Consider the following 12,471-nt stretch of genomic DNA (forward strand, 5'->3'; position numbering starts at 1 on the left):
GAAATGTGTTCTTCTACATAATGGGAACAAATATGGCTCAATACCAATTGCTCACTCAACGAAAATGAAAGAGCAAAACGACATCATAGCTTTGGTTTTGTAAATTTTCTCCTTGGACAGCAAAGTGGCCACACCAAATATCCTTGTTTCTTGTGCCTCTGGGATAGCAGAGACAAAACGCAACACTGGGTTAGAAAAGAGTGACCTAGGAGAGAAAACATGGATATTGGGGAAAAAAATATCATCAATGATCCTTTAGTTCCACAAGAGAAAATCATCTTTCCACCACTGCATATCAAGCTGGCTCTAATGAAGCAGTTTGTAAAGGCTCTTGATAAGAATGGATCATGCTTTGCATATATAGGGAAAAAATGCCTCAGCAGAGTAAAGCTTAGCCACCAAGATATAAAATGTATGGAGTATCGCTATCAAGGAAGATGGGGTACTCACATGATGGCAGATTACAACGGGATTGTTCTAAAATACATTCAAGAATGTCACGCAAAAGAAGTTTCCGAAATATTTAGTGAGTAATTGGTTTAAATGATGACCTTTTCTGTTTTCTATTCTATATAATAAATAATATCTGTAATATCTTAGTAATATAATAAAAATTCCTTGTTTAATCTGTTTCTTTAAAACATAGTTTTTCTTTTAAAATAGTGTAATGTATAATTCACAAAAATGTTGATATCTTAAAAATTCGAGCTGATGGGCAAAAACTAATAGCATATTTGAATTTAGGGCATCAATTTCATAAGAAATCTAAGGAATCACCTCCAAAATCTTCGACATTAAAATCACTGTTGACCAGTATAATTCAAAGTATCAGTGAATGAAAAACATAAAATACGATTACCCAAGAAACTGTCGACCGATGTTCCCGAATGACTGGAGTTGGAAAGTCCACCGTTTTTAAATTATTGCGGGAGAGAAAGATAGCAGACCAAGTGGAACCTCCCAAGAAAAGTCCAGACAGACCAATAAAAGTCCTTGATGAAGACACCAAAAGTGTAATTCGAAGAAAAGTTCACATTTTTTATTTTAAAAAAGAAATACCCACCCTAGATAAGATTTTGATGGAGCTTTGCCAGTATGACAGTATTCCGTTGATAACTAAGAAACTTTTATGGGCCACTTTGAGAAATATGGATTTTGCCTGGGAAAAGTATAACCGTAGAGCACTTTTACTGGAAAGCGATGAAATTGTTTGCTGGCGACGAAAATATTTGAGAAATGTAAAGCAGTACAGAACAGAGCAGAAGAAAATCTTTAATCTTGATGAGACGTGGATTAATGATGTGGTTCACCAAGCTTTCATGGAAGGCCTGTCAACGGGTATGAAGGTGCCTTCAGGAAAAGGGAAAAGAGTAATAATCGTCCATATTCGAAGCGAAGAGAGATTTTTAAAGGTTTGCTAACCTTTCAGTCGTGTCATACGGGAGATTACCATGAGGACATGGATTCGGATGTTTTCGAAGGCTATTTTGGTGAAATGATAAAATAACTTCCGGCTGATTCAGTAGTAGTTATAGATAACGCAAGTTATCATCCTTGGCGCATAGAGAAGACTCCAACTTATTGACTGGTTAACCACCAAAAGTATTGAATTTGAAGATACATAATTTGATAAAAAAAGAGCTATTAGTTATAGCAAATTTACACAAACATAGTGTAACTGTGCTGCGCGCACCGCCATAACATTGCGAACTAAATCCTATAAAACTTATATGGGCGCAAGTGAAAGGATTTGTAGAAAGACGTTAAGCTACTGTTTGTTCAAGCCATTAAGGTGGTGACCCCAGAGAACTGACGAAAAGCAGTCCAGCATGTGATTAAAGAAGAGGAGAAAATGTGGGATCTTGACTACTTGATCGATCGGACCGACGACACGTTAATTATAATTTCTGTATAATGTATTTTTTGTATTACATTCAATAAAAATAAGTGTACCTAATACTATGTACATAATGCCTAATTTTTATTCTGTTAAAATAAAATTCTTTCCTTTTTACGAGTATCCTACCGGCACGCCTTTGGCACAGTATTTTCAATGTTTGTGCATGGATAACAATAGTCTAACCCCATATATTGACCCCAACCCGGGTGGTACTACCTGCACTGCATGAAAAAAACGTTTTTACAATAAAATCAACGCAATCAAACTATGAAAGTGGCTTAAATATTCGTTGGGTCACTCTTTGGTCCCTTTGCATACCTAATGAGCTTTTATTGCTCTATACCTTTCTGAAATAAGCTATAGTCGTTCTCTCTTTATATATATAAATAGTATGGAGTGAGATAAATATGAATAATGAATAAAGTGTCCATGGTAGGAAGAAATATATATGAAATTGAAGGGGAAAACAGCCTTGGTTTAATGGTTTTAATTTTGAAGATTTGACGCTTGGAGATCGGTCGGGCTTAGATCATCCACTTGCATGGTATATTGAGGTTACAAGTCAAGCAGTAGAAAAGCAACCAGCACTCGATTGTTGGACTCCCTTGGACTTTCTAAAGATACCGTGTATCATTGGATAAAATCTAGTTGTAGAAGAAACGAATTAATCTAGAAGAAGTGTGTAAACAGACCCGTTTTATTTGACATTTTGACAGATGATAGGTGTGCATCCAAAAAGCGAGATATACATGGTGCCGAAATGTGCAAACCCCGAAATATCAGCAAATTTAAAGTTTTTTCGCCAGATCAATAGTTTTTGAGTTATTCGCAAGTACGACCTCATTTTTCAGTAGTTTTTTGCGTATAACTCTGTAATGATGCATTTTATCGAAAAAAGTGTAATGAACAAAAATGAAGCTTATAAAAAAACAAAGAAATTAATTTATATTTTAAGATCTTAATGTTCTACTTAAAACAAGTTATATATACTTGAATAGCTTTTGTTTTACGTAATTGAGCATTTAACTTCAAAAACGGTAGAAGGGTACATTTTTCAACAAAAAGTCATGAAATACTTTTTAAAGAGCTTAAAAAGACCATTCAAATGACTACTGATAAAAGACGTTTCGACTGAAATTTCAGTAAGATATGATGTAAAATAGTTAAAGCTAAAAAAATTGCACTAAAACTAATGCCATTTCATTGAAAATCAAATTTAAACTTATTCCTTGTACCAAATATTTTATTTGGATGTTATTCACGACATCTGAAAGTTTGGCTGATTAGAAATGCATAATTTTGACAAAAATGAGCATTAAATAATACTTTTTTTTATTTTTCCAAAAATTCTTTTTGCTCATTTTTTCTCCATAAATATAAAAAATACAAAAACAAATAAACAGTCAAATTAAAGCATTTTTTATGACGATTATTTTGCTCCTTTTATTTTTTTTATAGCATAAAAATTGACGGAGTTATAATCAAATTAATCTGTCACTATAGTGAGAGGATTGCTTATCCACAGCCCTTAGACCCTTTATTGAGGGTCTCAAGCCCTTCTAACATTAATAAGCTTATAGTCCTTAAAATTATCTTTGAAATGGTTTTTTATATGATGTGATAGCTTCAAAATTAATGAAATTACAGGAAAAATAAGAATTTGTAATATTTTTTGTGAATAATAGGATATGAAAAAGTTTCAAATTTTGGCGTACGGATTTTTTCTGTTGTTGCTATAGACAATTAAAAAATACTACAACTGAAAACAAGAAATTTTAATATCAAAAAGAATGCAAAATCTAAAAATTGGCAGTCATTAGATTTATTTTTATTTCATTCCCTGTAAAGGGGTAGTTTTCAAGGATTGAATAATAAAAATTAATAACCAATTGAATTTTATTAAAATGCTATGAATTTTTCACAGTAAAAATAATTGCGGGCCTAATTCTCATCAGTATTCCGAAAAAGCGGATGCTACAAGTGTAAAAGTGGCAGATAAGCGCGCTAACACCAAAACATTTTTTCTCAAAATTATATTTTTCGAACTGGTGACCACTATAACTCAAAAACCACAGTGTAGATTTCAATGAAATGTATACTGCTTTTGAAAAACATAAAAAACTAGTGCATGATCGAAGGATTCTCTTGTAATTTCGATTTTTCATAAACGATAAACTGTTTGTTTTTTCCGAAAGTCTGCAAATAAATTTCCGGAAGCCGCCATTTTGTTGATTAAAAAAATCTTCGATCAGGCACTAGATTATCTATTAATTAAACTAATTTTTTTGTCTGATTGATTTTAGATGAATCTGCAAGGATTTGTACTAATCACCATAAAAAGTTTCTGCTGGAACTAGATCAACACAACTTCCATAACTTCAACAATTATTAATTCTTTTATATTTTTACTTTTGGAAAATAAAATGTTTTACTGACAGAAAAATTATTCATAAATACCATTTTTTCATGTTTCTGAATCTAAACGATTCCTCGACAAAATTCATAAAATCTCTTCAACTTTTGCAACATGATGAAAAGAAGAAGATTCGAAAATTTTAGGTTAACTAATTGTCACTGATAGTTGAAAACAAAAATATTCTGACATCCGCCTACATTTAAATTTAGTCATTTGAAAAACAATGTCTCATTTACAAAGCGGAAAAGTTGATATATCCTTGATTCAAACAGCAGCTAGGACAAGCTTGATTAATCTCATAGAACAATGTCCTGGTAAAAAAGCTATCGTGTGGGATAACAGTTTAGCAGGACCTGTAGGGCTTATAGCTCAATATTCAATCCTTAGAGAACATGGTGTTATTAAAATGTTTCCTTTGCGTAATATACCTCTCCCAGAAACTGATGTTGATCATGTTATTTTTATTTCTAGACCTAAGCTCCATTTAATGGATTATATAGGTAAGTAGTCTTTAGAAATAAAAATACCCAATCCAAATGCCTTAAATTATAATTCAAAATCAATTTTTAGAAAAAGTTTTTTTTTCAATTTGGAAACAAATATTCATCTCTGGTTCTATATTTACAGAATGGTAAGATTTTCATGAATTTTCCTAGCTTTCCAGTTATTTTTTAGCTCATAACGTACATGCTGCTAGTAAATTGAAAACTGATAGTAAGAAACAGTTTCATTTGATATTTGTACCGAAGAAAAGTTTACTTTGTATGGAAAGGCTGAAACACAAAGGAGTTTTTGGTAGTGTAATGGTTATTGATGAATTTAAATGTCGACTGTTTCCATTTGAATCAGATTTGGTGTCGATGGAAATATCAGAAGTTTTTAGGTAATAAACACTTTTTGTATTGTAATATTATTTATTCATTTGTTTTTAGAGAGTATACAATAGAAAATGACCCAACTTACTTATATCAAACCGCCCAAGTTATTATTTACCTTCAAAAATTGTATGGTACCATTCCTAAAGTTTGGGGCAAAGGTCATGCAGCAAAACAAGTTTGGGATCTTGTAGTTAGACTACAGAAAGAAAAGAACAATAGTGAAGATATGAAGAACCAACAACAATCTTGTATTGATCAGATTATTTTAATTGATAGATCTGTTGATTTAATCACACCACTAGCTACTCAGCTAACATACGAAGGTATTATTTATTCACTTTCGAATATTATATCTTTATCTATTTCTATTTTCCAATATACAGGACTAATTGATGAAATTTTTGGCTTAAATAATGCTACTGCTAATTTTCCAATTAGCAATTTCTTAAGCAGTGAAGAAAGAACAACAGAATCTTTAGCAGAAGATAAAAAAGTTATCATTTTAGATTCTGCTGATAAACTTTATGCAGATATCAGAGACAAAAATTTCAATGCAGTAAGTATTTTCACTTATTTAAACTTGTAAAAGTTGACACAATGATAGTTTGAAGTAAGTTGATAAAAAGTCTCAATGGGCCCGAAATCTCTAAGCCCCCCACAATGACAAAACTATCCCTAAAGACTCCATGCGTACCATAAGAGAAGGAATTTCTGCCACTATTTCTGAAACTAGGCATAATGATATTTCAAAGCAAGCTTTAAAAGTCTCAATGGGCTCAAAATCCCAAAACCCTTCAATCTGATCAAAACTATCCAAGAAGTGTCCAAAGATACCCTGGAAAGAGGGAATTCGTTTTGGCCAATTGTTCTAAAACTTAGCAAGATAATAGTTTGAAGCAAGCTGATTAAAAGTTGTCTCAATGGGCACAAACCCTAAACCCCCCTAACCCTGTCACAACTACACATGAACTGTCAGAAGGTACCCTTAGAGGAGGGAATTGGTTTTGGCCAATTGTTCTAAAACTTGGCATATTGGTAGTTCAAAGCAAGCTGATGAAAAGTCTTCATCCAAGGTACTCTTGGAGGAAGGGAATTGGTTTTGGCCAATTGTTCTGAAACTTGGACCAATAATAGAGCAAGATGCAATTCGAGATTTTCCTCATCTCACATTATAAATCTTACAGAGAACCTTACAGTTGGTGTCTACCAATTGAGATTGAGAAATGAAGAAGACAGTTTTCAATTTGATGAACTACCTGAACCTTGATATGAATCAGTTTCTAATCAAGATTTTCAAGGAGGCCTAAACATGTCGAAGATGAAAGAGTTTAGAGTTATTACTGTACATGAAAAGCAGGAGAAAGAAGTTGTGCTAACAATACTTCATAATTACATAGAATACACACGAATGCTTGAGGAAGGTTAGCATTGAATTAAAGGCCGGGACTGTTCAACCTTGCCTTAAGTGGCCGGGACTATTTAATCTTGCCTCAGTTGACTGGACTGTGACTCCTTACCTCAAGTGGCCGGGAATATTTCATCTTGTCTTAATTTACTGATGAATCTTTATGCAACTTACTTACCCCATTAACGACCCAGTGGATTTTTAATCAGTTTGCTCCAAACTATCATTGTTCCATGTTGCAGAACAATATTTATTTGGATAATCGTGTCCAGGGGTAGCTTTAGTTTCTTTAGATTTAATTATTAATTTAATTCATAAGGTGTTACCAGTTTTTCCACCTTTTTCATTCACTTTTAACGTCATAGTTAAAAAACTGATGGCGTCCAATTTAATATTAATTGTTCACCCTATCTGAGTACAAGTGATTTATGTACTTCAAATGAGGCCGAATGCCGCTTCCTGTTGGAAATACTGCGTAATTCACAGTTTCTTGAATAAAATTTGTTTACATATCGTTTAATTTCAAAGGTTGGAGCTTACCTTTCAAAACAAGCTAAATCAATTGGTGCTCAGCTAGAAAATACCCAAGAAAAATCTGTTCAAGAGATGAAGCTCTATGTTCAACGACTTCCTCAACTACTTGGGAAAAAGAAGCAGTTAGCTATTCATACAGCTATTGCGGAATGCATTAAAGAAGTTACTGACAGTTACGATTTTTTGGATACTTTGCAGGTATTCAATATACAGAAAATATTTATTATAATATTATAACAGATGTTTATTTTTGTTTAAAAATTTACATAATTAAAATAGATTCTCTTTATGAAAAATGTGATGCAATGTGGTATTTTTCTTGTGACTATATTTCCAGATGATCCGATATTACAATATATATTTTCAGGCAGAACAAGAATTTTTAAATTGTATAGAAGTAGATAAACCGAGTCCCTATATTGAAGAAATGATATCACAGAGTAAACCGTTAGTAAAAGTTTTGAGATTAATGTGTTTGCAGTGTATCGCCAGTTCCGGTTTAAAACCCAAAATTTTGGAAAATTATAAGAGAGATTTAGTTCAAGTGAGTTTGTTTCTATTCAATAGTTTATCAATTTAATTTTATTATATTGTAGTATTTCCCATTAATCAAGAATCATCAGTTGATTCCAGCATTATTACCACTTCTACTCATTATATACAATACTAATTAATTAATTCTGAATTTTCAAATAAATATAATTATTATATTGTTTAAGGTTTATGGTCTTGAAGCTCTACTTGCTATCTCAAAATTGGAAAAAGTTGGACTTCTAAAGGTGCAGTCGAGCACAAGACAGTACACGGTATTAAGAAAAGCCTTACATTTAACAATGGAAAATACTTCGGAAATAAATCCTACAGATATTAGTTATGTACATAGTATTTATGCTCCGTTAAGTATCAGGTTAGCTGAATACGTTACAAAAACTGGAGGATTGAAGCAATTACAAGATGTACTCGGTCTTTTACCAGGTATTAATGTTTCCAAGTAATACTGCTAATTATTACCACTACACCAACATAATTATACTGTCAGACCGGGATTTTTATATGCAGAGACGTAAACTAACTAAAACTTACCTAATTTGTTGTACATATAGGGTTACTCACCCAATTCACCTTACTTACAGGATTTTTATAAATACCTAAATGCCCAAAAGCCAAAATACAACTCATTAACTATTGATACAACAATACACAAATTATTTTGTAAAAATATTTGTGTCCTGGTAGTCGGTCATATATTTCCCGTACTGTTAAAAAATTTTATGAACATAACCTAAAAATTCTTTATATAGGAATTTGTAGGTCAGTAAATTCTTGATTAAGATAAAATTTCTGGAACCGTTGGTAATATTCATACTGAATCCTCTGTTTCGAGTTTACCTTGTCTCTGAAGAGAAAGTAGTAAATAACTTAGATATATTAAAAGTCAAAACCAATTTATTAATCATTATCTTTGTATAAGGAATCATTGAACTTGCTAAGAGGTGCCTAGTGGATAATACATGCTCTACTCTAGTTGCACACACTAAACTTAATCAATGTCTTTTGAAACTATAAGATCAGGGTGAGGGTAGACGTAAAGTCAAGAGTATGTAACCAGTCTTAGTTCGATCGTTAGAAATATACATCGGTAAACAAATTATAAACTAAATACAATACTTATCATTTAACAAATCGGTCCTTCGAATACAAGCAACAGTTCTTACATTTTTCCTTCAAAATAATCAATAAATCCCTCTGAGAACGTTAAGGCAGCGTTTTTGGCGAGTATTGAATCCTCCCAATCTCCTAAGCCATGCTCAACTCATGAGATTATTTAACTGGATACTCTTCACAGAGTAATTTATTCTGGTTGTTTGTAAAGGTCAGTGATATGGATTGTTCATAATACAAACATTTCTTTTAGGTCCCACTGTAGATGAAACAACTTCTGTAAATACAATACCAAATACTGATTCACCAATGACAGTTTTGGTATTTTTTATAGGTGGATGTACATTTGCCGAGGTAAGTTATGACTGATTAAATTGTGATTTGATCAAAATCAAATGTCTTCTTTTAGATATCTGCTTTAAGATTTCTGTCTCAGCAAGAAGATTCAAATGTCGAGTTTGTGATTGCTACCACTAAACTTATAAACGGCACTTCATTTATAAATTCTATAATAGAAAATTAAATTACACCAAATAATTTGAGCGGTGTTTTCATAACATTATACGCGGCGTAGAACGTAATGCAAACCATCGCAACGCAACATTAAATGCGCTGCGTCAAATGTTCTCAAAGATTGTCAGTTTTGTGACGACCGTCGCCGAGTTTTACACCCTTCTACAGCTTTTGCTTTATTATTATTACAAGATGAAATGTAGTACTACAATGTAGCTACTTAAATAATTTGAAAATAGAAACAGCGAAGGAGTCTTTAAATCTCATCGACGACGAAGAGAAATTTGTAGCTCATTTTAGAGTTATGAGGCAGCAATTCTCGTTTCATCTAGATCTTGTGAAAGAAGATTTAAATGTAACATGTATTCGTATGCGATATCCTATTTTGCCAGCTGAAGAACTTTCCATAATATTGAGATAAATACTCTTTATTACAATATTTATAATTTTGTCTATTATTTATAATGTGCATATGTTTAGTCTACATCTATCAGGAAAAGATGTCGATTGATCTTCAGGCAATATATATTACTCAATAGGTTCCTATTGGATCGAGGTGCATTTTTGGAAAAGACATGGGTATATTGGAAACAGAGGAGAGGATAGGAGAGGAGAGCTAAGTCTGCTGCAACTTTCATTATACATAAACATGTTGCATCTTTTTGATATCTGATTTCATTTGATTTTCATTAGACAAGTACTCAGATTTTAAGATCTTATTAGGTTCTACGTCACGTAAAATGTGCATTGCTGGAAAAACATTGTTATACTACTCTGTGATATTTTATGCATATTCTCTAATAATCAACATTCATTTTGTATATTATTTGCATTAAATATATTATTGAACAAGTAATAGTTTCTTATTTCTATTAGGCAATCATAGGTTCTATTCAACTAGGATCTATAATTCTGATATTAAAATGATTGGCAAATTTTATATTCAGCCAAATAAAATCAACATTCTACAGATAAAGGAACATACATTATTCAAGATTTACATTAAAGAAGTTGTTTGAGATAAGAAAATTAAACTTTTAAAATCAACATTACGTAAGTGATGAAAAAATGTAAAAAATTCAACATTTTAAATTTAAAATCTCATATAATCATTATTTGGTTATGACTATCAAAATGGATTTAAAAACTTGCAAACAAGCTAAAAAACATTGTAATTGATATTATTACTTTATTATTTAACAATTATAATCCAACTAGTACCAAATTATCACATTTCAATTTCATTCTTTCCTCAAAGTAATCTATTTCTGGTTTTTTATCTTGTAGTCTGACAATGCAGCCTTGATAGCATCTTCTGCCAACATGGAACAATGTAATTTAACCGGAGGTAATGATAGCTCTTTTGCTATTTCCGTATTTTTGAGTTTGAGGCATTGATCCACAGTTTTACCTTTTACCCATTCAGTGGTAAATGAACTGCTGGCAATAGCTGAACCACATCCAAATGTTTTAAATTTCGCATCGACTATTTTTCCATTTTCGTCCACTTTAATTTGCAATTTCATAACATCACCACAAGCTGGGGCTCCTACAAGTCCAGTACCAACGCTTTTATCATTTTTATCTAATGATCCAACATTTCTTGGATTCTCGTAATGTTCGATCACATTTTTGTGATATCCCGCTGACGATAGTCTTGCGGGTACACTAAAACTGCGTATAATTTTTGATGTAACGTGTAAAGCCATTTTGAAACAAAATAATAACTATTTATATTACGAAACGCATTAACAAGTAGTACTTTTCCCAAAAAATTTACAATCAATACAACAAACGTCAAAGTTGTCAAATGTCATAATAATTCAAATTGTTAAAGATGCGATTTGATAATTTTATATGACCTGTGACTGTAGGAATATTACATATTGTATTTAAAAAAATATAATAATATAAATCATGCACACACAAATGCTTCAATTGTTCATAGCTTTGTATGTTTTTATTAAATTATCTATCAACCTAGTGCACTTCATTAAGCACTCACGACCACGATATTTCCAGTTCCACTTAGTCCAGAGCGTTATAATCGTAAATGGAATGGCTTACGAGTCATTTTGAGCGATGAGATAAATATTAACTAATGACGAAACGAAAGATTTAAGAGATTATGTTATGATTTGTAAGTTATTGAATTTTTTAGTCCAGTGCTTTAACTGATTTACATTAAAGTAAAATATTTGGTGGAGCTGCACAAGAATGATTCAAAAGTACTTATAATATTCCATATCGCAACAAATAATGAAATATATTCTCATGGTTGCAATTTGCGTTACTTGAGTTTTGAAAATTCCATTAATTTTTCAACGCTCACTTCGACCCACCTCTTGACAAGGGTCGTCGTGAACGTTAGTCATGACGTCATGCCTGAGCACACTGTTTACACTGCCATCACACCAGCTCTCACAATAACACTGTCGGACGCACATTTTGATAACCAAGTTATCGTCTTCAGAGGTTTGCTCTTGGTAGCTGCACTGGAACTATGACAGTGCAGGCCAGTGTATAGAATTAGTTCGATCGGATATAAAGAACGATATAGTGCAGAGAGCAATAGAGCATTTGTTGATTGTTGTATTTGAGGTTATTTGATGTGATTCAGGCCTTGTAGTATTAACAATAATTGAAAACGATTTAGTAGTTTTTAATATTTTACATTCGTCTAATGGCGAAGATGTAGTGCTACAGTTTCCAGAAATGTTATTTGAGGATAATAATGGTGAGAAAAAATATATAAACGTAGAGTAGTTGATAAAATAAAAATATATATTGAAACCTTACTTTTTGCACTATATTGATTACACTTCTTGCACGCTCAACTGACTCTAGACCCAGTGCAAGCAGTACAGTGGACTGGGTGAACTAGTTCTCTTCTACTAAGCGACACTAGTACTGGTTCTGCTGTAAAGAACGCTTTAGTGTACACTCCCTGAACTAGTTCTGCCGGTGCAGCTATCAAGAACAAACCTCAGATTTACCGTCAGTCTCCGAAGACGATAACTTGGTGCAAACCCGTTTTCGTTATATCTCACGAACTATTCATCGTATAAAAAATTTGTAGACATAATTTGTGGCAAATCGATTTGTCTACAATTATGTTTATATGACTTTATTTACCTCAAATAATCTTTTAGATCGTATTTTG

At 32.2% G+C, this 12,471-nt stretch overlaps 2 protein-coding genes across 2 annotated transcripts; one reads left to right on the top strand and one right to left on the bottom strand.

Annotated features, from left to right (window-relative positions):
• Nucleotides 1–4,429: 4,429 nt before the first annotated feature.
• Nucleotides 4,430–10,164, top strand: LOC130444841 (vacuolar protein sorting-associated protein 33A). The gene is made up of 9 exons (XM_056780122.1): nt 4,430–4,816; nt 4,992–5,199; nt 5,249–5,517; nt 5,578–5,750; nt 7,128–7,331; nt 7,501–7,677; nt 7,853–8,108; nt 9,049–9,149; nt 9,205–10,164. Exons 1-9 carry the CDS (start codon nt 4,540–4,542, stop codon nt 9,316–9,318), a joined length of 1,779 nt encoding a protein of 592 aa, XP_056636100.1. The 5' UTR covers nt 4,430–4,539; the 3' UTR covers nt 9,319–10,164.
• LOC130444842 (iron-sulfur cluster assembly scaffold protein IscU) lies at nt 10,118–11,871 on the bottom strand. The gene has a single exon (XM_056780123.1). The coding sequence runs from the start codon at nt 11,015–11,017 to the stop codon at nt 10,571–10,573; it is 447 nt and encodes a 148-aa protein (XP_056636101.1). The 5' UTR covers nt 11,018–11,871; the 3' UTR covers nt 10,118–10,570.
• Nucleotides 11,872–12,471: the final 600 nt, after the last annotated feature.

The sequence above is a fragment of the Diorhabda sublineata genome, chromosome 6 (assembly GCF_026230105.1).
Source record: "Diorhabda sublineata isolate icDioSubl1.1 chromosome 6, icDioSubl1.1, whole genome shotgun sequence".
Taxonomy (NCBI): domain Eukaryota; kingdom Metazoa; phylum Arthropoda; class Insecta; order Coleoptera; family Chrysomelidae; genus Diorhabda; species Diorhabda sublineata.

Excerpts from the sequence above, each read along its gene's own strand:
- LOC130444842 (XM_056780123.1), bottom strand. The coding sequence starts at position 11,017 with ATGGCTTTACACGTTACATCAAAAATTATACGCAGTTTTAGTGTACCC.
- LOC130444841 (XM_056780122.1), top strand. The coding sequence starts at position 4,540 with ATGTCTCATTTACAAAGCGGAAAAGTTGATATATCCTTGATTCAAACA. Across the intron at positions 7,332-7,500 it reads ATTTTTTGGATACTTTGCAG|GCAGAACAAGAATTTTTAAA; the intron begins GTATTCAATATA and ends ATATATTTTCAG. Across the intron at positions 9,150-9,204 it reads GTGGATGTACATTTGCCGAG|ATATCTGCTTTAAGATTTCT; the intron begins GTAAGTTATGAC and ends GTCTTCTTTTAG.